General features: G+C 64.0%; 1 protein-coding gene across 1 annotated transcript; it reads right to left on the minus strand.

The window, feature by feature from the left end:
- Positions 1-38: 38 nt before the first annotated feature.
- Positions 39-27,851, minus strand: FOXK2 (forkhead box K2). The gene is made up of 9 exons (XM_054593029.1): positions 27,439-27,851; positions 12,840-13,040; positions 10,592-10,739; positions 10,115-10,261; positions 5,862-6,055; positions 4,794-4,969; positions 3,779-4,042; positions 3,515-3,697; positions 39-1,782 (listed from the first exon to the last, which is right to left on the minus strand). Exons 1-9 carry the CDS (start codon positions 27,849-27,851, stop codon positions 1,586-1,588), a joined length of 1,923 nt encoding a protein of 640 aa, XP_054449004.1. The 3' UTR covers positions 39-1,585.
- Positions 27,852-27,975: the final 124 nt, after the last annotated feature.

Raw genomic sequence — 27,975 nt, forward strand, 5'->3', positions numbered from 1 at the left:
GCACTTGATGGTTTCGTTTTATTTTTAAATGGCTGAGTTATAGATCCAGCTGCTGTGCATCAATTTCATAGTTTTCAATACGCGCCGTCCGCAGTGACCCCGTGACAGCTCCGCACTCGGACCGACACACAGTACTTAAAACAGATTCATCATATTTGGTCTTTAGGTAAATAATAAATGTTTCAAAATTGCCTAAATATACCATTCTGAGCCGCTTATCCCACCAGGAAAATACAGGGTTTTCCCTCTCTTTAAAAAAAATTAAATACCAAAATAACTACATTTAAATAAATAACGTTACGATGATGACATTTAAAAATTCACAATAAGGCCGAAGCCCTCTTTCTGTGTGCACGGCCGCTCAGCCCAGAGCCCCGGAACACTCCGGAAGGGCGAGTGGTTTTCTTCCGGAGGAGCTGGGCCGAGGCCGTGAGGGGCCTCCTACTTCTTCTCTCCCCTCTGCTTCCTGGCTCTCGCTTTGACTTTCTGCAGGAGAGAAGTCGGCCTTAGCGGTGGATTCAGCTCCGAACGGCTGAGGGGGATTCACTGTTCCAGGTCAGGAAACAACCCAGATGTTTCCAACGCTCGGCCGCAGGGCCACGCAGCCCGGACCCTCGTCTGCGCCCGAGGCCTCTGCGCGGCCCGCGGCCGCTCTCGGGTGGGTGGGGCCTTTGGGCAGCCAGCCAGCTGGACCAGGCCCCGTGGTGACAGCCCCGAAAACAGCAAACGTGCCACCAAGATCTGAGACATTTGTTTGAAAGGGTGTGTGATCAAAGATTGAATTGTTTCCCCAAATAAAGCAGGAATAGGTCTGTCATTTTAAACACACAATACTTAGGAGACTTGTTTTACTTAAGAGTGGAAAATGCCAGGGACAAAGTCAACACAAAGAACAAACAACAGAAATAGTAAGAGATACAGTTAAGTGCAGCCCGCGAGGCCGGCAGCTCATCCGTGCGGCCGCGGCACCACCTGTCCGTCCCAGCTGGGCTGCCAGTTCATCAGGCAGCTGTCCTCCCGGCGCTCCTCCCGATCTGACCCAGACAAAGCAAGTCATTCCGTAGGCTGAAAACAAACAGAACTACGTTGTTTCTTTTCTCCAAGCGAAAGCCACACTGCAGGCCCTGGGAGTCCGAAACCTCCGAGGGGAGATGGAGTGCTCTGAAATGTCGCAGACCCCGTTATTTTGTAAAGAAAGAAAGTACTCAAAATACTCTAATTCCACATGAACAACAAAATACTGTCTCGCCTGCCGGCCCCGCGGGTCCTTGGGTGACGGGGCGGTCCCTGCGCGTCCTGGCCCCACTCGCACCGGGCGCCGCCCTCCCTCGGAGGGACAGAGTCTCTGCTCGGAGCTACGAGACGAGCCCCGGGCTGGGCACAGCCGGGACCAGGTTGTGTGGCTTTCGAGTTCAGGGGCGACTTCGTCTTTAGGAGTTTTAAGGCCACCTGGGTTTGGTTTGCAGCGCTGACGTCAAGTCCAACCGCAGGGCCCTCTGCCCACCGAGAGGCGCGCGCCTCGGCGAGAGCAGTGTCTCCTTTTGGCACCAGAGTTGACAGTAAAGTAGGAAAGCTCTCCCGGCCGCTAGTTCTGGACGCCCTTCTCCCTCGCGGCCGCCGGTGGGGGGTCCACGCTCAGGGCGATGACGATGCTCTCGCCGTCTTCGGTCTTGACCCGCTTCAGCTCCGGCTGTTCCGACTGGTCGCCGTTCTGGCGCTTCGTGGGCAGGGAGGCCGAGGCGGATGCGTGCGTCGCCAGCATGTGCAGAGGACTCGCCGCCGCTGCAGAGAGACAGTGAGTCAGACCCAGCGAGGCCCCGGCCCTGCCCCGAGGCGCGGCTGCTCCCTGCGGCCTGTCCTCAGCTCTCCGCTGTGCGAACGCCACGCTCAGCCGGCACTTCTAGCACTTCAGAGTGGGCTCTGCCACCAGCGCCCGGCAGGAGGCTGAGGCTCGGGGCCACACAAGGGCGGGACCCACGGTGAAGGCTGCGCTCCTGGCCAGGGGCTGCAGCTGAGGTCCCCGGCCCCCCGTCCTGACTACTGTAGCCTCTCCACACGCGAGGACGGAGTGGGCCACGGGCTCCGGCCGACAGCGCGCGGGCTGCCCAGCTCCGCTGCTGAGCCCTCCTTCCCGCCCTGCACTCGGCAGACAGGGCCCTCCCGACAGACCGACAGGGCGCATCCTGCCCCCCACTCTGCACGACCAGGCAAACCCAGGGGCAGAGCACACGGGTCGCTCCGCCAGTGCCGGTTCCTCAACGTCAGAGGGCGGCAGCTGGGCCAGGAGCAGCCGGAAGCCACCGCGCGCCTCCCCCACGCGACCCAGGGACACGGCGTCTGGTCCAGGGAGACCCTTGCCTTGGCCTTTCACCCAAGCCCGCACTTCCCCAGGGTGGTGCGGGACAAGATGGGGGACCCCCCAAGAGGAAGACGCGCCTGCACAGCAGCCTGGGACGACAACCGGCGGCCGAGACCTCCCTTCCTGACCCCCCCGCCCCTACGACAGCCCAGGGCAGAGGCCCAGCAAGGACTGACTGCGCACCGGCGACCAGGCCGCCGTCCAGCGGGGCCGAGGGGCTGAAGATCGGCCAGCGCGCGCTGGGTTTCCTGGGGAGGAGGGCGAGCGGCCCCAGAGGCTGCCAAAAGCACCACGAGAAAACGACCAACCAACGTCCCCGCGGAATCACAACACGAATGTCCTCGACCGAGTTCTTGCACAGGAAGCGGAGTCTGGCCCTGGAAGGGCTCTTCCCCACGAGCAAGCGGGACTCACACCAGGGGTCCAGGGGGCAACAGGAGGGGCTCCCACGGCCACCGCAGCGCAGGGCAGCACCGATGAGACCTGGGGCGTCGCACGGGGCCGCGCAGGCTCGGGAGGAAGTGCCTCTGCCCCCCGAAGCCCGCGGGTGGCGCCCACGGCGACATCAGCCCCGACGGGGCGCGCCCGCGCCCGCACAGCACGTCCGCGGGGAGAGAGGCGGGGCCACGCCTGCCGGCAGCGACCGCCCCCCGCATCGGAGCTCCTCACACTCACCCGAGAACCCCCAGGCAACACTGCTGCGGTAACAGATGGACACAGCAGTTGCAGGGCATCAGATCAAAACACAAAAATCCGTTGTATTTCTATGCGGGTGAGCAATTCAAAAAGGAAATTGAGGAAACAATCCCAATTACAAACCATCGCAACACCTCCGTCTCTCACCCCGGGGCCTGCGCTGCCTGCTCCGCCCGCCTGCATCCCGGGCCGGGGCGGGTCCTCTCGGAGCCACGAGCTCACTGGGCCGCCCGCCCTCGCCCTGGGGCCCCTTCCTCCGTGGGCTCCTCTCGGCCAGAGCCACGTGACGCACAGACAGGGGCAGCCCTTCCTCTCTAGGCTCCCGTCTGACAGCCCCGCCACAGGTGCCCCAGGAGCCCGCACCCAGGAGCAAGTCCCGGGTACCCCCAGACAAAGCCCTAACAGCCGGGCCCAGAACCCCGCACGCGCCCGCCGGAAAAGAGCGAAGGCCCCACTCACCGCTGCTCCCCGGGCCGTGCGCTGCGGGGACCGGCGCCCTGTGCGTCCCGTTCTGCGTGACCGCCTTGACGGGCAGCTGGTGCTGGCCCAGGGGGGCGTGCTGCGCGATGGCGACCGTCTGCACGGGGCTGCCCTGCGCCGCCTGGACGACCCGGCCCATCGCGGGGAGGGGCTCCACTTTCACTGCAAGGCAGGGGGGGCGCTGAGCGCGGGCCCTGCAGCGCGGCCCTCGCCCCAGGGGACCGCGGGGGGGCGCCGGCTCACCTTTCACCTCCCGGTGGTCCCCGTTCTCCTGCGGCTCGGCCTTCGGGGGGGCCAGCACGGCCGCCTGCGCGACCACGGCCTGCCCGGCGACGCTGGTGACGGACACAGCTGGGATCTGGTGGACGACGTGCACCGTCTGCACCACGGGCGGCTGCGGGGGCGGGGGGGCCGCGGGGGCGGCGACCGCGTAGGCGACGGGCTTGATGGCGGGGGGCAGCGGCCGCTGCACGGCGATGAGCACGGGCTGGCCGGACAGCGGGGAGCCTGCGGGCGGCGGGCGGTGAGGCCGGGCCCGCAGCCCCCGCGCCGCCGCCGCCCACCCCGACCACACGCAGAGGGACCGCCGGCGGTCCCGCCACCCGACTCATGGGGACGGACGTGCAGCGGTTTCCCGGGCCGCCCGCCGCAGACCCACGCGCCAGCCACGTGTCTCCCAACAGCTCCTCCCGAAGTCCCTTCCTCCCGGAAAGGCACGTGGGCGCGGCTGCAGGAGGCTGCTGCCAGGGCGTGGGCAGCCGTCCCGCGACAGGCGCCGCGGGCCGGGAATCCCAACACAGCCAAGCGCCCGTCTCGCCGACCAGGCAGGAACCAGAACCCCCTCGGCTGGGACACGTTTCTACACTGTGCGTCTAAAATTTTTAAAGTCCCAGGGCACACGTTTTTATTCTGTGTTACGACTTTATAACGTTCACCAATCATTAAATGGACTTCTTTTGCTGCAAATCAACGTCCACTTTGTTATCTTTGGAGGGGGCAGGGAATCCTCTTCATAGACTTTAAATGACGAAGCAACTAAGAAACAGGTTCACGTGAGCCACTCCCGGCACCCACAGCGTCACGCAGGACACTCACTGGCGTTGTTGGCTTTACTGGCGTTTTTGTTTTCTGTTTTAGCCACAGCGCCGCCAGTTCCTCGGAGCCCGGGGAACCACACTCCGGCCCTGCACACCGAGCGCCACGAGGGGCAGAGCAACCCGAGCCCCCCGTTCCTGCCCCCGGAGCCGGGCCGCCTCACCTGGTGCGCTCTGGGCCGACCGCGCCTCCTGGATGACGGCCAGCTTGGGCTGCGCGGCGCCGGGCTCGGGCTCCAGGGGGGCCGGCGAGCCTTCCCGGGACAGGCTCTCGGGGGTCTGGGCGCCGCTGGAGTGAGCAGACAGCACTCCGGCGTGGTTGGGAGAGGCCGGGGCACTTCTGTGTCACCAAAAAGAAGAGAGCGGGTTTTTAAGGTGCTCCTAACGCTGCCTCATCTTAACGAGTGTCTTTTGTCTCCTGCCAACCAATTGCTTCCTCAGGATCTTACTTTCTCTGGGACGCCTGTGGCTGAGGTGGACGTCCAGCGACACGTGCGGCCCTGCCAGGGCCGCCGCCCACGGCCCGTGGCGAGGCAGCGGGAGCAGGCACCACGTGAGCCAGCGGTGCAGGCTTCAGTTGGCATTGTTTGTTTCAAAAGGTATTTATTTATTGTTTGGACAGCGGGGAAGGGAGGGAGAAAGAGACGGAGGGAAACATCCAAGTGCGGTCGCCTCTCGTGCGTCCACCACTGGGGACCTGGCCCGCAACCCAGGCCTGCGCCCCGACTGGGAATCGAACCAGCGACCTTTCTGTTCGCAGGCCGGTGCTCAGCCCACTGAGCCGCACCAGCCAGGGCTGATTTTTAGTTTAAAAACAGTATCCATTAAAGAAGCTAAAAATGTGTAATTTTGAAACCAGGCTATTACCCTGTACAAACCAATATTGAGTTTAAGCAGCAAAAAGGCAGCTTGAAAGAGCTTTTCAGGGCAGAGGGAAAGGGAAGCACAGCATCGGCGCTGGATGCCATCGGAGCGGCGCTGGCGCATCCCGCGCGAGGGGCTCAGCGAAGCGGCCGCGCGTCATGGGCACGGAGCGCACGAAGCCTGACGCACGGCCTGCGTGGCTGCCGACGGCCAGACACCGGGGACAGCGGCGGCGCCTTTGTGTGTCCAGGCGCCCACCCCACAGCCACTCATGACGCGTCTGGTGCGCCCTCCACCTTCCAGAGGAAAACAGACCGGCGCACAGCAGGCGAACTCGCTGGCCGTCACGTGAGGCTCGGTTTCCTTACCTGGACGAGAGCGGGCCCAGGGGGGTCCTGAAGCAAGGCACGCCGCGCGGCCGACGCTTCCGGAAGGCCTGCTCCACCAGCTTGCTCTCCGACGCAGGGTCCACCCTCCAGAAGGAGCCCTTGCCTGGCTCTTCCTGGGACCGTGGCACTTTGATGAAGTAACGGTTCAGAGAGAGGTTGTGGCGGATGGAATTCTATGAAGCAGACAAACACACAGAGTTCATCTACTTTGCCGAGCAAGACACGCTTCGATGTGCTGCCTTGCAAGGGCGCCCCCCACAGGAGGGGCAGAGGCTGGGAGACAAGGAAGGAGGCTACTTCCAGTGGGACAGTGTCAGCTGCCACCTTTTCTCCAGGCAGCAAACAAAGCCTCTCACTGGGGTCGCCTGACCGCCCTCGCCCCCCATTTAGAGGCAGCCGAGCCCAGCCGCACGCACAGAGCTCACTGTCGGAGCTGGGCCCCGCCACTGAGGGTGGACGGAGCCGGGACCGAGCCGCTGGCCCAGCCGCCAAGGTGGAAACGAGCTCGAAGCCAAGACGCACCCGCAACACCCTCCCCAGCGACAGCTGCGCGCAGCGTGCGTTCCGCCCGAGCCCCGAGGCCTCGGGAGGCACGTGGCGGACGTCCCCTCGGCTCCTGTTCCCTTCTGCCTCCAAGGAGCCAGCTCGTGGTCCCCATGGCCCCTGCTGCCGCAGCCCCGCTGGTCCAGGGCCCCCGAAAGGCCGGGGACGCTGGCCGAGAGTCCCGCATGCAGCTCACTGAATGCGCTCCCAGGGAGGTTTACCTTCACAACAAATAGAGTCGAGGGAAATCTTTGTATTATCCAGCCATTTCTGAATTCCCCGCTCAACTGTCTATCAGAAATGCCAGCCAGGGCCTGAATTTCCGAACTTCTGGAGGTGCCGCAGAAACGAGACCATGTCCGACACGGCTTCACAGCACCCGCGTGGCCGTCCACACGGCACAGCAGCCCGGCTGCGGTGTGGACCCGAGGCCACCGCGCCAGTTACTGCACGGGCAACGTGAGGGTGGGCTGCGTGCTGGGAGGGTGCAGTTTCTGTAACCGAACGTACGACGCGAGGTCCAGAACACTTCCGCCACCCCAGGCACTGCTAGGCTGTTTCACCGCAGGCTTCGGCGGCCAGCAGCCCCTCCGGGAAGCCCGGTTCGCCCCGTCGGGGGTGGGAGACGGCCGTGCGGCCGCCCTCAGTCCTGTTCAGGTCGGGGGAGAGGGCAGGTTCCAAGGCTGGGACCGAGGACGCACACGCCAGGTGGGGACATGCCCCGGGCTCTGAGAACAAGGCCACCCTCACGGCTGCGGGGGGGGCGCAGGGGGGTCCTGCCCTTGCTCGGGCTGCTCTGTGGGAACTGGCCATCCAGGTGGGCCCTCGGGAGCGACCGCGCCAGCTCCAGCGCAGAACGCTGTGTGCCTGTCACCGTGCGGACTGGGGGTACAGGCACTGTCACCGGAGGCCCCTCGGGACAGGGACAGGGACAGGGCCACCACGCTGCTCCGTCGCCCTCACCGCGAGCAGCTGCGAAGGGCGTTCTCAGACCACGGAGCGGCTGCGTGGTCCTGACAGAGGCCAGGAGCCAGTCTGCACCATCCGAGTGGGGTCTGACCCTCCTCCTCCTCCAGGCAAAGGGGCTCAGCCATAAACGGCTCCCTGTGATTTGCCACCAACAAGACTTAAAAAATAGGAGACGTTTAACCGAGACACAGACAGACTAGGTAACTATGTTTCTAAAGTGTTCTGATCAAACCAAGCTCCAGCTTTGAAACCACCACGGGCCTCCATGAGTCTGAGGAAAAGGCTGGTCATTCAAAACTGAACACGAAGAAAAGGAGCTGCCAGGCCAAGCACCTCCCTTCCCCAAACCCGGACGGTGGCCGCCCAGGGCCACTGCCCTCCTGCCCCGAGGCCGACCCCAGGCGGGCGGCCCCCGCGCCCCACCAGCCCCCGCACCCCCAGGGCAGTGTGTCTGCCTCGCCACCCGCCCGCCCGCCCTCGGCACAGAGCCCCCTGCAAGGTGCGCTTGGCACGGAAAGTGCTGGGAAAGACACCGAGGGGCAGGGAGCCTTCCGGAACCTTCCGAAGGGCAGTCCCCGGCGTGGGGGCGGTGGGCACAGAGCAGCCCCCTGACCTCAGGAAACCAGCTCTGCTCTTCCCCGAGGCCGAGAGCCCCAAGCCCCAAACTCTGCGCTCGCAACACAAGCCTCCCTTCTGCCCCGGGGAACTGGAACCGCCATCTTAAGACGACGTCCCGGCATAAATGCGCAACCGAAGGAAAGAAAGGTGCCGGCTCTCCAGACGGCCGCTCAGACCGTCTTGCTTTGCTCTAGAACCTCCCGGACTAACCAGGGTGCCTGCCGCGCGCAGAGCCGGAGCCCAACATCGGCCTGGGGGCGGCGGCGGCGGGCGCCCCGCTGTGCTCGCGAGGGCTGTGGGGGGCGCCGTCCTCGGGGCGCGACAGGGAGCCCTCCCCCCGGCCAGGGGGTCAGGACGCCGCCTGGAAATCACATTTTAATAAAGGACTGTTTTCGTTATTTTTCTCAAAAGAAAAGGGATCTGGTTCTTTTTTAAAACGAGGTTGCAGAATTGAAAGGACATTTGGTCCGAAGACAGGAAGAGAGATAGGGACAAGGTCTTCCACGCACAGGCGCTTTCGGAGGAGCAGCTCAAAGAATCACAGGACAGAAAAAGGGCCCGCGCGGCTGCAGACTGGCCGGGGGAGACCAGAACCGCGAGGGCGTGTCCGCGACGACCAGGAAGGGCTGGCGCCGGGCGCCCTCTCCCACTACAGCCGCCGGGACGGGAGGCATGACAAGCGGCGTGTCGCCCTTACGACCTTCGTCTCGACGGAAAAGGAGGTGTTTCAATAAAAGCAAGTGTCAACGACACAGTTCAACAGAGGGGTCTGACCCGCAGCGGCGTCTGTGGTCTGGGGGGCCCCGCCCCGGAGCCAGCGGCAGCCGGCGCTACAGGGAGCCACCGGGCTGTGCCCCTGGGCCCGGCCGCCTTCCGCGAGAAAACCTTGTGATGTTCGGAAGCAGCTCACACTCGAGAGGATGTTGGGAAACCCAGGGGAAAGCGCCCACAAGGGAAATGGGTCCGTGAGTCTGGCCTGCGGCTCTCCGCACGTCAGGGCCCCGTGCTCAGGGGCAGGGCTCCCCGCAGCCGGCAGGGCGGGTCCTGTGGGGCCGGGTGCCGCTGGGAGCAGGCCTGCCCCCGGCGGGAAGGAAGCCGCCCCCCCCACCTGAGGGTGCTCTCGGGGGAGGGGGGCCCCGGAGGGGAGGCAGGGTCTCGCGTGCACCTTCCACCACTGAAGACCCGCGCACGACTGAGACCCTGGAGAGGACACCTGAGGGGTGGGCTGGTAGACTCTGTCCAGACACATCTTTGTGTCTGCAGGCGGTAGGGAAGGTTTTACTCTCCACTAAAAAGAAAGGGGCCCCGGCCCCCACTACTGGGTTCTGGTTCAAACAGCCCGTTTCCCACAAGACCACTCACTCATCCGGCCTCAGAGGAGCCTTGCTGGCGACCTCGTGAATTTCAGAGTCACACGCGCGCTCCCTCTCCGCACTGCGCCCCCACCGTCTGACCGGGGAGGCCCTGCTCACCCCAGCCCAGGCCGCGCCCCGCGCAGACACAGGAAAACCCACACGCTGCAAAGGCGTGATGATGGAACTAACTTGAAAAGCTCCAGGCCGGGGTCCCGTGCCCTGATTTCAAAGCACCCTCTGAGGCGGCCCAGGTCCCAGACACCCAAGAAGGGGCCGGAGGCGCAGGCGGCCCAGAAGGTGGGCTCCCCGCTTCCAACGGGCAGCGCGGGGGCGGGGGGGGTGGGTCCACGTCCCACGTCCTGGCCCCCTGGGGAGGTGTCTTCTGAAAAAAGGCTTCCTCACTCAGGGAAACAGCCTGAAACCCACCTCCAGGTGGACTTCAAAAGCTGCTGGACTCTCAACTCCACCCCCGGCTGAGGCAAGGGGCGCGGCCCCCACACCTGCGCCCCTCCCGCCCTGGGCGCGCCCCAGCACAACACGCGGCAGGCATCCCGCTCGGCACCGAGGGAGCGGGGGAGCGGGCCTGCGGGCCGCGACCTCTCATAGCGGGCGGACCCTCACGCATCTGGCTCGGCGCCGTCCCCGCCGGCACCCGCGTGAACCCGCCGCCCGGCTTCCTCTCGGCCGCCACGCTGCGCCCGCGAGGGCCGGACGGGAGGCACCCGTCAGAGGCAGAGGCGGCCTTACCTGCCAGCCCTTGTCCGCCGTCCGGTAGTAGGGGTAGTTTTTAGTGATGTGCGTGTAGATCCCGTTCAGGGTGAGCTGCTTGTCGGGCGCCATGGTGATGGCCTGCACGATCAGCTGCGCGTAGGAGTAGGGCGGCTTCGAGTCGTCCTGCGTTGATGCGAAAAGAAAGTGTCACTCAAGGTATCGGAACTTTCACTGAACACACGGACGTTCAGGACTCACGGTGTTTTAAGTGTGCATTACTGTGCACACGTGTGTGCACATGCGCCAGGTTCAGTGTGCGGGACCCAGCGTGTGTCACCCCGCAGGGGCCGAGGGCTGTCTGGTCCCCGCCGTCTGCTCGGCTCTGGGCAGTGCCCGACCCCGGGGGCAGGCCCGCCCGGCCCGGCTGGGGAGGCCGCAGGCACGCAGGCTGCGCCAAGGGCACCGGCTGCCTGGCGGCCTCTGGGTTCCGTTTCAAGGCCATAAAACATTTACCTTCGGGCTGTCTCCACCTGAAGCTTCCTTTTCATTTTCTGGCTGCGAGTTATCAGCCATCAAATTGAGGTCAGATGGTATCACGCGGCCCATTTTGTACCCTGAAGACCCTGCTCCCCGGGGGCTGGACGGGCAGGAGTTCGCAGCACTGCGGGCGAGAAAAGGCCGCGCCTGTCAGTCCACCACGGAGCGAGCGCCCCGCGAGCCTCGACGGCAGCCTCCGGTCTCAGGGACGGCCGACTGTGCAAGCGCAGGAACACCAGCGTTTCCGGGCAAAAATGAACACGTTCGTTCTGTGAAGCTGAAGGTCACCCAGGAAATACCAGGGAATCGGGCATTTGCTTCCTACGTGCTGTCTCATGGGGCCGTAAAACACTCTCAACGGAGGCGGCGCCACCTGTTCCCCCAGGGAGGAAACGGAGGCTCGGGTCGGCCCTGCAGCGGACCGAGCACAGAGCCTCTGGGCTGAGGACGGGCTGCGCAGGACGTGCCTGCAGCCGCCCCTGAACGGCCAGGGAGAGGCTGGAGCGGGGAGGGCGCCCGCTGCGGCCGGGCCTGCGGGGGTTGAGGCCGTGGCACAGACGTGCGTGGGGTCTGGGGGGCCCTGGGAAACAGGAGCAGGAGCCCAGGGGCACACTCGACTTTTCACAAGGCCAGGCTGGGGCACCAGAACACCGATCCCTCGTCTCCGTGCTGACTCAGGGCCAAGTCTGTCCGCTTTTCCGAGCAGTATCACACGGTACAGAGAAGGAGCCATTGAGATGGAAGGCCACCAAGAAAGAGTGTTTTAAAAACCCAGCAAATTACAGAAAAGTACAGATGGTTAGAGTTCATTTGCGCTGGGGGCAGGGGGAACGCAAGCGCTGCAAACGTAAAGAAAACTTCTGGGAAAAATGCCTAAGAAACAGCAGTTACCTCCAAAAAACGGACCTGGAAAAAGGAGGCAACGGGGCAGAGCCGGGGCAGGGAAGCAGTGCCAGGCCAGCCGGCGCCCGCCCCGCAGCCCGGCCGACGGACTGTGTGCCCCGAGCGTCCCCCCCGCCCCCGGCGCCGGCACCGCCCCCAGCACCCCCAGGAGGAAGGGGCGGGACGGACGCAGCCCCCCTCACAGGACACTCTCCCCTTGACCCGAGGGCCAGCTGACAGGCGAGGGGCGTGAACCGGGCAGGACAGCAGCCTGGCGGCTGCACACGGGCCGGAGAAGGCAGATCTGCCCCCAGCAGGCCCTCCGCTCCGCCAGGCCCCGCGCGGGCGCCACGGGGCGGGGGGTGGGGAGCGTGAGAAAGAGGACAGACTGGAGGCGCGGCCGCAGGCCGAGGGAGCGGGTGGGGCTGATCCCAACTCTGGGGCCACCGACCGCCCGCCTCCCCCGAGCAGCTTCCACTGGGGCTGTGCCTGGGGCCCGCGCACGGGCCTCCACCCTCTGAGCCGGTAAAACCCGGCCGCGGCGCGCTCTCCGGGGCCCGTCACCCAAGGCCCGCGGAACCCAGCCCGGGGGAACCCAGCGTCCTCAGCCCCCGCCCCCGCACACAGGGCCCCGCGGAGCCCTTCCCTGCCCCCCCACGGGCCCTGGACTGCAGGCCCCGGCCCTGGGGACGAGCGGCGGCGTGCACCTTGCTCCCAGGTCCAACATCACTCACAGGTAAGGCGCCCAAATACACCTGCCAGGCTCCCGAGAGACGACGGGACCCCGAGGCCCTGCCCGTCTGAGCCCCGCCCCAGCTGCCCGCTCCAGGGGCCCTCGGCGACTGTGCTCTGCGAGCGCAGCACAACCTGAACACCGCGCTGCGTCCCCGGGCTCCCCGGGGGACAGTGTCCCGGAAACCATCGCCCTCCACGTCCCGAGGAGCCGCCTTTCTGACACACAGGTTTGTCACTTCACTGGGACCCAGGGGACCCAGCTCCTCGATCCACGTCCAGGTCATCAGAACCCACTGAAGCTGCCGCAAACAAAAAGAACCCTCAAGATGCCAATGAAAACCCCAGACTTCAGACGAATACGACAAACCACGTGCCCCTTCACCTTACAGTCAGGTAAAAAGGGTCCATGAGCAAGACTGGGCACATCTGGGAATCGGGCTTCCCAACACAGGGAGCTGAGAGCAGGCAGCGTCCAAAAAGGCCACGGTGTTGCCAGGGCCCCTCCCTCCCCACGGCCGACGCCAGAGGCTGGGGCGGCGCCTAGGCCCGGGCTCCAGGAGGGCCGACAGGACCCTGGAGCTGGCCCGGTGCGGCGCCGCCCACGTACCTGATGGTCCCCGTGGGGGAGGGCAGGGGGCTGAGGAGGTGGGCCATGGAGTCTGGAATGCTGATGGTCAGGGGCGAGACGTGGGCCTGCACGGGCTTCCCCGGGGACGCGGGCGCCTCCGGCGGCTCCCTCTTCTCACTGGAGCTGGACAGGGCCGTGAACGTGATCTTGATGTTCGTGCTCGGGAACCGGAACGTGCACCTGCAACGGAGCGACCAGCGTCAGCGCCCACCGCCGGACCAGGGGGAGGGGCCCTTCCACACGGAGCGGCACCTGGAGGCTCCCAACTCCCTCCCAGATGGGGGGGGGGGGCGCGTGTTGAGGCCACAAACCAGGCCCCTCAGGGTTACCCAGTCCCGGGACACCGAGGCCCCGCTCACACCGGCCGAGCAGGAAGAAGGACCGGGAGCCTCAAACAGCCCAAACGCCACGGCTCTTCCACACAGACGCACACACGTGCTTCAGGTCTCCCAGCAGCTCACGCTCAAACACATTTACTGTCCATTACTCCTTTTAAAACACACACACAAGGGCAACCGTGCCAGGGAGCAGGAGCAGGAGCAGGGGTGCGGGGCTGCTTCCTACTTGAGAAAGGAAAATTCCTTTTCCTTTAGAAACGTGTTATCAGCTTTTTCACTGAGCAAACAAGAACCAGTCATGTTAAATTTCGGAGAAAAAGGTTTACAATTTAACAGTCTGGTTCACCTTTAATAGAGCTCCCTTGCTGTGACTCAAGAAGGAAAAAAAAAGGCACGTAAGCCAAACGCCTTCAAAGAATAAAAGTTAAAAATAGCCCCACAGGCTCTTGGTCTCAGAGTCTGGACGTCACGCCCAGCCACCAGCGCCTGGGCCGGGAGCTATTTATACTCGGCTGGCGAAGGAGCGGCCGGGGCGCAGCCGCCTTCCCGCTCACCTCCCGCCCTACTTGGGCGCTCACTGAGGGAGGGTCCCTCCCACTTCCGGGGACACCCGCGAGGTGACACTCGCCCGCACTCAAGGACGCCCCTCGGAGCGCCTGGACACTCGCTGCCGCCTGCCTCCCCGCCTCTGCGGCCGCTGCAGACGGGTCCCAGCCTGGGCCTCCCTCGGAGGCCGGGCCCCTGGACAGCGGTCCCAGGCCGGGCCCTCAGGAGCCAGGCCGCACGGTGGGCAAGCTGGAACGTGAGGTGCTCGAACCAGCCCGAAACCAGCCCCCCACCAGTCGGTGGAAATCTCCCACGGAACCGGTCCCTGGTGCCAAAAAGGCTGGGGGCCGTTGCTCTGTGGCCTCAGTGGCCAGAGCAGCACAGAGCCTCCGCCCCCCTCCCGGCCCCCGGACCCCACCGGGGCGCCGGCTTTCACATCCACAGCCCACACGGAGACGCCGCCCCACGTGGGGACACCGGCTTCTGCGCTTCTCCGCCCCATCTGGGCCGTGACCCCCAACCCTGCCACACCCGTTTCCTGCCCGCGGATCCCACCTCCCACTGCCCCCCAGGACGCCCACCGCTCCCACACAGGCACCTCATGCAAGACCCCCACGCCAGCTCCTCCCAGCACCCCCTCAGAGTGGGGCCAGGTTGAAGACGTTTCAAGACAACGACAAATGCTCTGGAAAAGAAGGCAGAAACCCTGAAGAGTCCCCGCTGTTCTCTGTCACAGCAGGAACCTCAAGTCCCACCGACCGCTCAGCCTGCAAGACGCGAACAGGAGTTTCCCGGGAAAACCCCCGAGACGCCGCGGTGCTCCCGGACGCAGGCCACGCGGGTCTGGCGGCGGCGGGGTCAGCGTCCGGCTGAGGCGCTGCCCGGGCTCCGGTCTCTGCTGAGGCGCTTTTACTGCACGTTTTGCTTTGGAACGACTTAGAAACCACAGCACTTACGAAACAACGCTGGGCAGGGCCCGCGCACACGGTTCAGCCCTGAAGTCGCAGCGCGTCGCTCTGAGCGGGGCCCGCAGGACAAGCAGCCCGGCTCGCTGGGGGCCTCGGCTCACCCCCTCTGCCCCGGAAGCACGCTGCGTCCTGGCCGGGGCAGCCGGGGCGCCCGCACTTGCCTCGGCCGAAGGAAGCTTGCGATCCAACACCAGAAACACCTCCGCAGGCTGGGGGAGAGCACGGGAGCAGCCCACGCGCCCCACGCGGCCGAGGCCCAGAGAGGAGCGCTGCCGCCTGCGCGCCCGCCCCGCCGGCTGCTCCGGGCCCCGCCAGGGCAGCCTGTCTCTCCTCTGCGCTCCGTGGGGCGCAGGCCGCTCAGGGCTGGGCGGGGGGTGGTGGCGGCGCTGGGTCGCTGAGTCCCGCTCCAGCAGCGCCTCCTGCTGTGGCTTCCAGTCCTGCAGGACCTGCTCTAGACTTACGAGGGTCTCCATGAGGTGCCGGGGTGACCCCCTCAGGCCGCTCTCGGGCGATGGCAGCCCGCCACACCCACGGCCCCAGTGCCCACGGGCGGCCCTCAGCCCCAGCAGGCGCCCGGCGAGCAGGACCGCCGTGACGCCGGGGCAGGTTCTCCGAGAGACACGCAGCCGCCCAGACTGAACGGAGAGCGGCCGTCCCCGCGGGCGGTGCCCGGGCCCCTTCCTCCTCCCGCTAACGCAGAAGAGCAGCCGCCGCCACATGTCGTTTGCTGCGCCCCTAAGCAGGCAGTCAAGGGAGGGTCAGTAACAAGTAACACCCCCCAAAAATGAAAAATCAGGGACACGATGCAGTCGCAATACTTAAATCTCACGAACGACTGGTATTCAGAACGTAACTCTTCAAATTCAGCAAGAACACAAACGACCCACTGAAAGTGGTCAGACGGATCTTCGCGAGATGCAGGAGCGGCTGACCCACGCGGGAGAAGACCCGCGTTGCTGGTCCTGACACGCGGCCCCAAACCATGCGACGTGCCACCCGCAGCCCCGGAGCAGCGGGCATGCAGAGACGACAAACCACACGGGGCGGGGTGCCGAGCCCCTTGCTCGGCCGCCGGCAGGACAGAGTGCGGGAGCCGCCGGCGCGGCGGGAGCGTGCCTCCCGGCCCCCGACTGAGGCTTCTGGCCGCCGCTGCCTCGTTCGCCAGCGCTCACAGCTGCGCGCGTCCCGCCAGTCCCGCCGGGGACCTGTCCAGACGCTCAACTACTGGGGGACGGACCTGGTGGGGGTGCCTCCGCACAGAACCCTTCTCAACAAGGGAAACCCCCAGGCGCGTCGTTTGTCACTAAACTCTAAAAGGGCGCCCCGATGTCTTTCTGGGGTGCACACCCGTTGTGGAAACTAAGTGTGTGGGCGAGAGGCTGCACTCGGATGCAGCGCATGTTTTTGTTTTTCAGGCTCTTCCAACGCGGTTGCCCGTTTCGTGACGGGAGACTTGGGAGCACGGAGTGTCCAGAGGTTTCTGACCAAAAGCGCACGGCCCCCGTGCCCCGCCCTCCCTGCTCCCCGGATCTCCCTGAGAACAGCTTTCTGTTTTCCGGGATGAAAAAAGTCCTCAAAGGTCTTGCCGATGGGGAAGAGGGGACACAGGAAATGGCAAAAGCATTAAACACCACCAAAATCAGTGAGTTCAAAAACTGTTTTGGGCCGTGGGGAAAAGTCTCCATAGGTGTATTGCATCAAAAGGAAAGTCCTTTGAAGGTGACTGAAGTTTAAACATGTAAGAATAAACACACACTTTAAAATAAATTCCGGGTTCTTCCAGGTCCCCCCTCGTATATGAAGCTCAAAGCAAAGCCGCGAGCCGTCTGGGGCGCGGGACGGGGCGCAGGACGGGGCCCGGGGCGGGCGGGGCTGACGGGCAGCGGCTCCCGGCTCCCAACGCAGACGCGTTCCCACCGGGCGTTCTCACTCAGCTTCCGCCTCGGCATCTGGGCGCCTCTCTGCGTAGACCACACCACAAACGGCGAGAACCACCAGACTGGAGACCAGCCCAGGAACCGCCCGGAGTCCCAGCGAGACCTCGCGTGGCAGGCGCTGCGGGGACGCCTTGGGGCAGGTGGTCCCTGGTCTCTGAACTCGGAGCGGCGGGATGGACGAAGCCGCCGGGCGCAGGACAGCAGGCGGGGCGGCTCCGAGGTTGGCCACCGTCTGCGCCCCCAGCACGGCGCCCCGAACGGCCCACCATCCCTCGTTCACAACCCCCGAAGAGCGCCCGGCTCCCAAAGCCCTGACCCGGCCTGGGGAGGAGTTAATTACAGCCTGCGATTCTCCCACTCAGGGTGTTCCTGGTTCTGCGACAGCAACGCTCCGTGCTGGGCGCGCCCAGAGCTCCTTTCCTGGCCCGAGACCCGCACCACGGCCCGCCAGCCGGCGCCCTGCGCTCTCCCGAAGGCCGTCCCCCTTCAGAACCAGTGAGTCCCTTACGCCGCTGCCCAGAGTAGAACACTGATGATTGTTTTTGTTGTTGTTGTCAACAGGCAATCCACGCGCATAGCACAGAACTTCAGGGCCACCGGGGAGTAAAGACAGCAAATGTCTCCCTCCTTTCCCTCGCGCTCAGCGCGGACGCCTGTCCACAGCACCGGCCGCCTGCGGTGGCTGCTTCCCGCCCCCCTGCCGAGGCCCCCACGGCCCCTGCAGAGAAACACCATCTAGACACAGAAAGCTCTCCCCCACCGCCTTCCTGGTGGCCAGACTCCCACTCCGGACATGGCCGACCCGCCATAACTTAGTCAGACTCCACGAAGCCCTTCTCGGAAACACCCCAAGAAAGAAATCCCGAAGAGCTGATGCCTGTTTACTGGGAACCCACAGACGTTACTAAGAACTAGACGCTGCCGACCCGTGGGGCTCAGGGCGCTGGGTGTCATCCTGCGAACCGAAAGGTGGCAGGTTCCGTGCGGTCTCCTGCTGGGGCGCGTGCGAGGGGCAACACCGACCAACCATCAACGTTTCTCCTTCACATCAATGTTTCTCCCCCTCTCTTTCTCCCTCCCTGGCCCTCTCTCCAGGATCAATAAAAGAGAAAAATTTTTTTTTAAAGATCTAGGTATTTTTCAGAACTGTGACTAACAGATACATTTCTGTCAACGGGAAAATGCATACTCTGAAAAACTACTTTTAAGAGCAAACAAAATAACGCAGCCATGAAAAATAGAGATTAGGGGCAGGGCTCATTTTTTTACTAGTAATTTGGTAACATTCTACAAGAGGAGACAGGAAGTGAAGTAAAGGAAAAGCCGCCGAATCACTGCGGAGAAATCCGGGTCGGGGTGGGAGCTGAGGTCAGAGCTGGACGGCCCTGTGGCGACCGGGTCGTGGTCCCGGTTGGGCACCCAGGGAGTCTCCCGCCCTCTGCAACAGCGCTCGGCCTCCGGCCCGGCTCCGCGCAGGAGCTCGAGCTCGGGGAGACGCAGAGACGGGCAGCTCACACACAGACGCACGGCAGGACGAGACCCGCGTCCCGCCCGGAGCAGCCGGGCGGGAGAGGGGCCGTGCGCCCTGACTTGCTCCCGGGACAGGCCTGCAGCGGCTGCCACGTAGCATGACAGCAGGTTTCGATCAGGATTTTGTTTTCAACAGCACGTTATCAGGGTATTCCTGTTCAACGACAGGAAGTCGTTGCCGCGTACCCAGGCCTTCCCCACACTCCCTCCACTTACCAGTCACAGTAACTTTTAAAAACACATAACGCAAAACAAAAGGCCCTTCAGGATAGTCTACCATCAATATAAACAAACAAAAAACCCGGGGGGAATTAGAGAATCAAAGGGTGAATTTAATTTTATTGACGACTTGTTTCCTTTGGTGCAATGCCTACCAGAGCCAAACCTTGCAGCCGACACCAAGCAGTCACGTGAGTCTTAGCCAGCACCTCAGGGTCGCAGAGGGGCCCCGGGCCACAGTCCCGGAAGCTGCGCCACGCGAGGCCGCACCAGCCCCGCCCAGGGCTCCTGGCTGCCGCAGTGCAGGCAGCGGCGTATCTAACGGCCGGCGTGGCCCGTGCAGAGGGAGTCCAGGCAAAGCGGGGACCGGGGTCGGCGCGGACCGTCGCGTTGAACTGCATCTTCCTCCATCTAAACCAAACGGCTGCAGAGCCGATGCACAGAATCCCGGCACCGCCCAACAGTTCAGAAATAGCAAAAACGTAGCATTTTTAAAACCTCACCTTTGCACTTAAAATGCCATAATATTCTGAAAAATTACAAAAAAACCCCCCACGAAAAACCAACAGCAAGTCTCCCATTTCCTTTCATAGGGTTCTCTGTTCCCTGCCTGTTTAATTAACAGTCAGAAGACGAGCTTCGTGCTGCTGAGCACAGCCAGGAGTCACAGAACCACGGGGACCCGCGCGGAGCAGCGCACGGTGAGACGCCCCATCGCCGCGCGCATGTCAGAGGCCTCCGCACAGGCCCGGGGGGCACGGCCGCCCCACACCTGGGCTCCACGCCGCACGGCACGTCCCCCCCGCTCTGAACCCCGCAGGCAACTGCAACGCAACGTAAGCGCTTGTGCGTCGAAACACAGCTGAACATAGAAGAGGATCAGTAACAACACGGCATGAGAGAGAAAAAACAGCACCCCTCACACGACACTTACCGTAAGTGGAGCTTGCAGGACAGAAAGGTGCTGGGGGGAGCCAGGCGGTAAGTGAGAGGGAGGCGGGAGGTCACTGGGAACCGGCGGGGGCGCTAGAGGGACCGGGCACCTGGGCTACCCTCACTGACTGAACATTTTCTTTCTTCAGCCCCAGCTGGTGTGGCTCAGTGGACTGGGCGCCGGAAAGATCGCCTGTTTGGTTCCCCGTGGGGCGCAGGCCTGGGTTGTGGGCCAGGTCCCCAGCAGGGGGCGCGCGAGACGCCACCACACATTGACATTTCTCTCCCTCCCTCCCTTCCCCCTCCTAAAAAAATATAAATAAAATCTTTAAAAAAAAACAAAAAAATTAAAAAAATTTTTTCTTTCTTCAATATGTTAATCTTAGCTTACTATGTTTGAACTTTTAAGATGTTTTAAACATTTTGATTATCTTGTAACAATTAGCGTAAAACACACATTGTACAGCTGTACGAAAATATTTCCTTTCCTTATGGCCTTACTGTACAAGTATTTTTCTAGTTAAATTTTCTAAAACTTTCTAGCCCTTACCGGTGTTCTTGCCTCAGCAGCACACACACGGAAACGGGCCGGTCAGACGCCCAGGCAGACAGGCACCAGCCCAGGCTTGCGGGGTCAGGGCCGCTGGGGCGCCGCCTCCCTCCCCCGCACCGCGTCCCGCCGCGGGCCTTGGGGGCGGTGCCAGCTCCGAGCTGTCACCTCCTGGGATAGCAGGCCTTCCTCTGACACCCCCGGAAGGACCTGCCTGAGGCTGTCCTTGAGGGAGTCGCCCTCTTCGGAACTATGTCTGCGGGTTCGCTGGATCTGTCTCTTTTCCCAACACAGGTTTGCTTTCGAGAAGCCAATGCACCGTGAACAGTCCTTCCTACTCATGAAGACTCTTCTGTACCGCAGCCGCGTGTTCAACCTCTTACGGACCTTGCTGAGATGGGAAAACGCTTCTGCTACGCCCTTCACGGCCAATGTTCTTGGGGGTCCCTGCCCATCCCCTCGTCAGCTCTGCAGCCCAGCCCCAGCCCCCCGACGCCCCGGGCGGCGCAGCGAGGCAACTCCTGCTCTCGGCCTCCGCGGCACGGCGCCTGCGGTCGCAGTGAACGACAACGTGCGGCCGCATGCCTCCCACAGCTCCTCGGTGACAGCGCCTCAGGTCCAAGCGAGGGGAGGCCGAGCGGCACGACCCTTCCAGGTTCGGCGACTCCTCTGCTCGGAGGCCTCACAAGAGGCTGCGGTGCCTTGATCGGTTTGACGAAAGAGGCACTGTCTGGAGAAACGCCGCTGCGCTTTGGGATGCCGATCACCGGTAACAGGAGGCTGCGGCCCGACACCGGAAGCAGCGACACCCCCACAGGCACATTCCTGTCCGAGCAGCACTCCTCCGCCTCGGGGGCCGCTCCGCGGAGGGGCCGGTCACCCGCCACCCCTCATGGCTCCTGCTGGACGCCGGCAGAGCGAGCTGTCGCCGTGCCTGGCGGCCCCAGGCTCCCCTATGCCCAGAGGTTTTGACAGGGAGCCGGCCACACGGCCGCCAGCGGCGCTGTCCGTCCCGAGAGCCCTGACACCCGGCACCGACAGGGCCATGCGCCAACGACAGTCCCCTCAGGCACCCCCTTCGGACTGGGGGCTCCCACCCAGGCCGCGTTCACTCCCACTGGTCAGTTCCCTCCGTGGCCGCCTTACCGGAGCGTCCACGCATTCCGGGCTGCCTCCCAGGGCGCTTGCCGCCCACGCGCATTCTGCACACGCGGAGCAATTCTTGAACCACCGGAGCCGGCGGGGCTGGCACGAGTTCACCCCAGAGCAGCGCCTGGCCGCCGCGGCGCTGAGCGCGCCACAGCCTCCGCGCGTGGCCTTCCCTCTGGGCCACCAGCCCTCCCTCCGCGGCACGCAGGCCGCCTTGGCTCCTGGGCGCTGAGTGGCGAGCTGTGCCCTCGCCGGCTTCGCCCGTCGCCCCGCGATCACTTCCAGTCACTGGCTCTGCGCGGCTTCTCCCTTCTCACTGCGTGGGCTGTGTGCACGTAGGGGCCAGGCGACCAAAACGACGTCAGCTTCAGTCAAGCGCAAGCGAGAACGATGCAATCAGGAGAAACACGGAAAACATGATGCAGTGCCACCGTCACATGTCACGCTGCTTTATAGCTACGTTTTGTCAATAGAAAGAGTGCACTTTAAAATAAGGGCAAAAAGTGCAGCGTAGTCAACACACAAGCCAGTAACAGTTGATTGTAACCCTCAAGTGCCACGTGCTGCACGTACCTGCCCGAGCAGCTCGGACGGCGCCACCGCGAACGCCCAGGAGTGGCAGCGGCCGGCGATGCCACCGCAGCCGGGGCCTCACTGCGTGACAAGAGCTTGTCGGCCCCGCCGCCACACATGCCACACGTGGGCCTCTGCTGACCGAAATGCGGCGCAGCGCGTGACCGCGTTAGTGACCAGCGCCGCGAGACGGCCCCTGCGGCAGCGGCGTGGGGGCGGTGGCCCTCTCGTCACAGCACCGGCTCCCCGTCCCGGGAGACCAGGACCACAAAACGCTGGAGGCCGGCCACCAGGGCGCCGCAGCGGCGTTACCAAGCTGACAAGGCCAACGGCTGCGCCTCAGAGCCCAGGTTCCAAGGGAGAGAGAGCCGGCCCCTCCCCCGCCGTGCCACCCTAACACGTCTCCAGATCGTGCCACACGCCTGGGACGGAGTCACAGGGAAGGAGAGGAGGTGCCTGGGCGAGACCTGCCGTTCCACAGCGAGTCCTCACTTAACACCGTCAACAGGTTCTGCGACTTCAGGCAAAACGAAGAGACCAACGAGAACCGAGTGCCTCCTGCATCAACGTCACAGCAAACCCGCTGCGTGGATACCTTCCGCGGGGCGAGACGCGCCCGCGTTCCGGCCCAAGCGACACACGGCAGCAAGAGCCCTCGTCTGAATCCCCGTGGATCCTCAGCAGCGCTCCTTCCTGCTCCCACCACAGGGGCGGCGATGCAAGACCGGCCGTCCGCCGCAGAAAGGCCGCGGGCTGGGGGAGGCGGCGGCAGCGCCCCGCCCCGGCACTGGCCCTGCCCCGCCCCAAACCACAGGCGCGGCGCCGTCTGCCATAAACGTGCCCAGGTGTCCTGGCGCCCGTCAGTGAATTCAAAACTCCGTCAGTGAATTCAAAACTCCGCGTGAACAGCCAGCCCCGGGGTGCAGGGCTGACGCTGCGTTATCATTAAGAAATTGTGAGCTGCCCCAAAACCCAAACCCAAGAGAAAACAGGGACCCCGTGAAAATGTTAAGACAGGATACTACCCAAAATAATAAATGCTGTTGTTAAAAGCTTCCTTACTTTAGAAATTCTTTTCTTCATTTTTCAAAAAACCCCCAAAAAACCCTCTCTCCCCAGCAAAGCAAGAATTGCTGCATTTTCACCATGAAAAGCCTGCTGCTACTCTAACAGCCTCGTCTTCTGGGACAGGCCGGCCAAGTGTGCACCAAGCTGTGCCGTGCTTCTGCGACCGGGGCTCCTGGTGGGGCCTGCTGATAAGAAGGGGACCGTAAGCGGGGAGCCTCGTCTGGCGGGAGCCCTGCCACTGGATGATCAGCGCGTGGGGATGTTCACGGAACAGTAATGTCCTACGCCAGCGGTCCCTGGGCACCCGTATTTTGGACACGGAGCACATGACAAAGGCTCTGTGCCATTTCTAGGGGGCGCGTGCGCACGCCCCAGGCCCTCCTGGGAGGCGCGGAGGGAGGACAGGGACTGCGGCCCGGCAGCCGAGGGGCCGCCGGCGGGCCCTGAGGGCGGCCCCACGACCCACTGCCCCCTGGAGGCCTACACGGGGGCCTGGCTTCAGGTCTTCGCTGCCCCGCAAAAAGAAACCTTGGCCTGAGTTTCAAAAGCCTGTGTGGTTTGTTACACTTCAATAAAAAAGCTATTTAAGAAACAAAAACAATACCCTGTCAACACCCCAGCTCCCCGAGTGACAGCGCCCGCGCCGTGAAGCCGGCCCCCCCTGCCGAGGCAGGGGCAGCGCTGTCCTCCCCCACCAGCAGCTCTGGTGGCGGGGCGGGCGGGCTGGACGGAGCGTGAGGCAGGCACGCCCAACGGACCTCCCCAGGCCCGGCCGCCAGGCCCCCCAAGCACACCCCACGGCGAGTCTCCATCCGCAGGTCCCAGAGGGGAGAGGGCGACCTCTCTTGGCGGAAGGAACGTCAAACTTCGCTCCAGACTCCAAGACGCCCGATCCGTTCACTGCCCGCCCGGGTGCACGAGGCGCTATGAGCAAGTCCAAGGGGGCCAGCCCCTGGGGCCACTTCCAGCCACATGCCACACGCCTGCCACAGCGGGTCCGCGGGGCTCACACACCAGGGCGCTGGGACGGACAAACACCCGCAGCGCCGAGGCCTGCAGGGGCAGAGGCAGACGCTCACCGCGCCCCACAGCGTCAGACGGTTATCAGTGCCAGGCTGCGAAGGAGGGGAGCCCTCAGAGGGGCAGCGGCGGGGCGGGCATCCGGGCCCCCGCGCCCCACCCCCCGAGGCAGCCGGTCGGCACGCGAGACCCCTGTGGGCGCCGCGTCCCACCTCACAGGCTTGTTCCTCGAGGTGTGTCAGAAATTCCAAGTAACTCACGCCTGCACTGCCTTAAACTGCTCAGTAAACGTTAAAATGACCAAATTGAGTGTCACCCCTGGAAGAACTAGTAAACACTTGGGGAAGAAGAGAGCTGCTTGTCGGGTCACTTTTAACTTAGGAACATAACGATCATGATAAAAGAGCTGCACTGTGTCCCCCGATGTCTACACATCAGTGATTCAAAATCACGTCCATTTGCCAAATGAACGCATATTGTTGCTTTTAAAGAAAAATGCACAGTGGCGATTAAATTAAAAGCAGTTGACTTGCACACTGAGCGTTTTTTCAAAGGGCCAAGCCCCTCCCGGCCCTCGGCTCTGCTGACCGGCCCGTCAGGGTCTCAGGCCACAAAACGCAGGCCTTTCAGCCGACCCTGCAGCCCTGGGACAAGGAGCCACACGTGGATGCAGAGGACAGGCTGACGGCTGCCGAAACAGGGGGTTGGGGGGCAGACAAAAATCCTTTTAAGTGAATGAGAAAAGACAAAGGACAACGCCAGGCCCCACTAGGGGAGATGCCGGGGCCTTCAAACAAGACACACCCCGTTTTGCCTTCCTCTGCTGGGGACTCAGTCCTGCCTCGCACCTCGGCCGTGCCCCTCTGTCCCCCGCCCCCGGCCGGGCCGCATCTCCCCGTGGTTCCTTCAGCCACTTGACCCTGGTGATCCACAGGGTTTCCACTCATCCCAGCCCTAACCTCACCCCCGCCCGCTCTCCAGCCTCCTGCGCGGGCAGCCTTCTTCCCCACCCTCCGAGCGTCGGGTCCACGCGCTGCTGCTGCGGGCCGCTGCCCCGGCCTCTCTGGGCACCCCCCTCTCATCGCTTCCCTCCTTCTGGTGCGGCGGTCCCCGGGGACCCTCGGCCCCGCCCTGCCCCCGCTTCTGAGCAGGACCCACGGGCTGCGCTCTTCCCATCTGAAGCCCCCGCAGGAAAGCTCCAAAGCCTCAGCCACGGCCCCCGCCGGTCCTCACCGCAGAGGGCGCTGTCTCTGACTTAACGCGAACACCTTCCGAGGCGACATCACCCAGCTTCACCTGCTGGTTCCACCACGCCGCCGCACAGCCAGGCGGGCCGGTCACGCGGCCTCGGGACGGGCCGCTCGTCCAAACACGCGTGACGGCCGTTCTGCATGTTCAAGAGTCCGGAACAATGATAAGTTCAACTTGTCCTATTTATGTTTTCCTATTAGATACTGTAAGATCTTACTGATCAAAATTATTGTCAAATTCACTTGGCATTTCAAAGAACAACTGTTAATGAATTGCTTATTTTTAAATTATACTTTGTTTACTACCATGGAAACAAGAGCAACAAAACACCCAGACATCCCTGCCCAACCAATTGAGCTGAAACCCTCTACAGCTCCCTCAGGCCGCAGACCAGGTGCTGAGACCCAGAGGGCCCTGTCCTCGGAGGGAACACCCTCCACCCTGTCACGGAGCGCGGGGAAGCCGCCCCTCCAGGTCCACGTGAACCTCGCACCCGCCACTTGCCCCACGGCCTCTCCCATGCCCGCTGCCCGCCCGGCCTCGCCCACAGGCGCCTCCACCTGCCCAGGTGGGGCAGGGCTCCCCCGCGAGCCCACGGAACAGGCCTCCGTCCCAGCAACTCCGGCGCCTCCTGCCAGCCAGGCACTCCCGGAGAGAGAGCTGTGTTTCTGTGTGGACAGCCTTGCGTACTTGGCCCCAAATCAAGGATTTGTGGAAATCACTTGTTTTCTGGAAAACCGCCGGCCCTAGCATCCCCCACCGCACCCCACGCAAGCACACACGCTGGCCCGTCTGGGCAGAGTCACGTGCCACCACGGGAAGGGTGCTGTGTCCAGAGCCCATGCAGCCGTGACGCTCGAAACACTCGTGCCAGCCAACTACAGGGTCACGCCCTCATCTCTCTCTATTCCCCCCAAGTTAACACATATAGCATTTCCATAAAATGATGAACCAGCCCTGACCGGTGTGGCTCAGTGGGTTCGGTGTTGCCCCGCAAAGCGAAAGGCCTCTGGTTCAATTCCCGGTTGGTCGGGCAAGGACGAGAGGCAACAGGCTGATGGTTCCCTCTTGCATCGATGTGCCTCTCCCTCCCGTCCCCCTTCTCTAAAGACAAATAAATAAAATCTTCACTTAAAAAAAGAGACGAACCATACTTTAGGCCTCGACTACTCATGTGCTCTTCCAAATGCACTGAAGGTAAGTGTCTAATACTAACTGCAAAACATAATTTCATCTCGACGCTGGAAATGGAATAAAACCCTCATCATCCAGGCAGCAGACCGGTCCCGGGCTGCCCTGCGCCTTCTTCCCTCCGCGGCCGGCACTTCGGCACCAGGGCTCTGCGGCCCGCCTGCTTTTAAACGCACAGCGTTTGATTTTTTTTCTTTACTTTAGAAGAACTTGTAATTTAAAACTGAGCTTAATTTCAAGAAAAAGAGTTTTAAGTTTGTCCACATTTAGCTAGAGTCGGTTGTCTTCCCAGTGGGTCCCGTTACCCTGCCCGGGACCACCCTACCCCGGAAGCCTCCGGAGGCGGTCACAGAACCAGGGGCGCTGCCGGGGCGCTGCCAGGCGCCCGGCCGCGCTGGCGTCTCGACGCCCCGAGTCCCCTCGCTAAACCCCCGTCCCACGGGCCAAGCTGTCGCCGTGTCCAGCACGCGCACACACATGACTTGGGCTCAACGGGAACGAGAATTTTCTTGAAAAATCTCAAAACCCTCAGAGTAAAGACACAGCATCCTCTGCTGGGACATCGCCGGCGTCCGGGCTGGGGAGCCCCTCGCGCGCCCCACACCAGGCCGAGGGCCGCGGCCGGACAGCAGCTGCCAAGCGCACTGCACTAACACGTCCGACGGCCCGACGCTAAGGACTGAACAACCGCCCGACTTTCCAAAAGTTCTGCTCCAAGTATTCAGTCCTTCCACGATGCTGAGGTTCCCCGCGCCCGGAGGCTTTCCCACGCTTAGGGTGCCGAAAGCACGCCCGCAGAGGGGGCGCCCGCGCAGCTTCAACACCCCGCCCGCTCCCTGGCGCCGGGCGGCGCACCAGCCCCGGGGGCGTCCCGGCCCGGGCCTGCCTCCCCCCGCACGCCGGCCGGCCGGCCCGCGAGGGACAACGTGCGCGGACGCCCAGGACGCGCAGAGGAGCCGGAAGCCCCGGACCCGCGCGCGCGGCGCCCAAGCCTCCAACCCGGGGAGCCCGCGTCCCGGCCGGGCACGGGGCAGACGAGGGCCAGGAGGCCGGGGTCGTGCAGCGGACGCGCCCGGGTGATGCGTGGGGGTGGGGCCGCAGGTGAGAGGACGCGGCCGGGGGCAGGGGGGCAGGTCTCGGGTGTGGGTAGGGCGGACGGCGTCGGGGGTCGGGGGTCAGGGGTCGGGGGTGGGGGGCCCGGGGTCGGGGGTGGGGGGCCCGCGCTCGGGGTCCTGGCCTGGGTTCCACTTGCAAGCAGGGCCGAGGCCGAGTCGCGGGTCGGGGTCCGGTCCCGGCCCCACTCACACGCGCGGCAGCTGCAGCGGCGGCGCCCCGCGCCTCTGGAACACGCCGTCCACGAACACGCCGTTCTTGCCGAGGCAGCGCAGGTAGAAGTCGCCGCCGGCGTCGGGCCCGGGCTGTGCCGAGGGCTCGGGGGCCGCCCCGCCATGGCCGCCGCCCGGGGGCGTGAAGATCTCCAGGTGGCGCCGCGAGATGAAGCTCGAGTGGCCCATGCTCACGTCCACCGAGCCCTGCGACGAGTTGCGGCCGATGGTCACGGAGCGCTTCTTCATCAGGTACTCGAACTCGCGGCCCTCGAGGCGCGCCACGGCCCAGCCGCCCGGCGGGGACCCGCCGCCGGCCCCGCCGCCGCCGCCGCCGGCCCCGCCGCCCGCGGGAGGCCCGCCCGCGCCCGGGAGCGCCGCGGCCGCCGCCATGGGCCTGCGCGGGCCGGCCCTTCCGCCGCCGCCGCCACGGAGCTGAGGCCCAGCGAGGCCGCCGGCCGGCGAGCGACGAGCGGCGGCGAGGGGCGGGACACGCGCGGCGCGCTCGAGCGGCGCC

This window comes from Pteronotus mesoamericanus, unplaced genomic scaffold, assembly GCF_021234165.1.
Source record: "Pteronotus mesoamericanus isolate MK-2021 breed Mesoamerican mustached bat unplaced genomic scaffold, CSHL_Meso_final scaffold_408, whole genome shotgun sequence".
Lineage (NCBI taxonomy): Eukaryota > Metazoa > Chordata > Mammalia > Chiroptera > Mormoopidae > Pteronotus > Pteronotus mesoamericanus.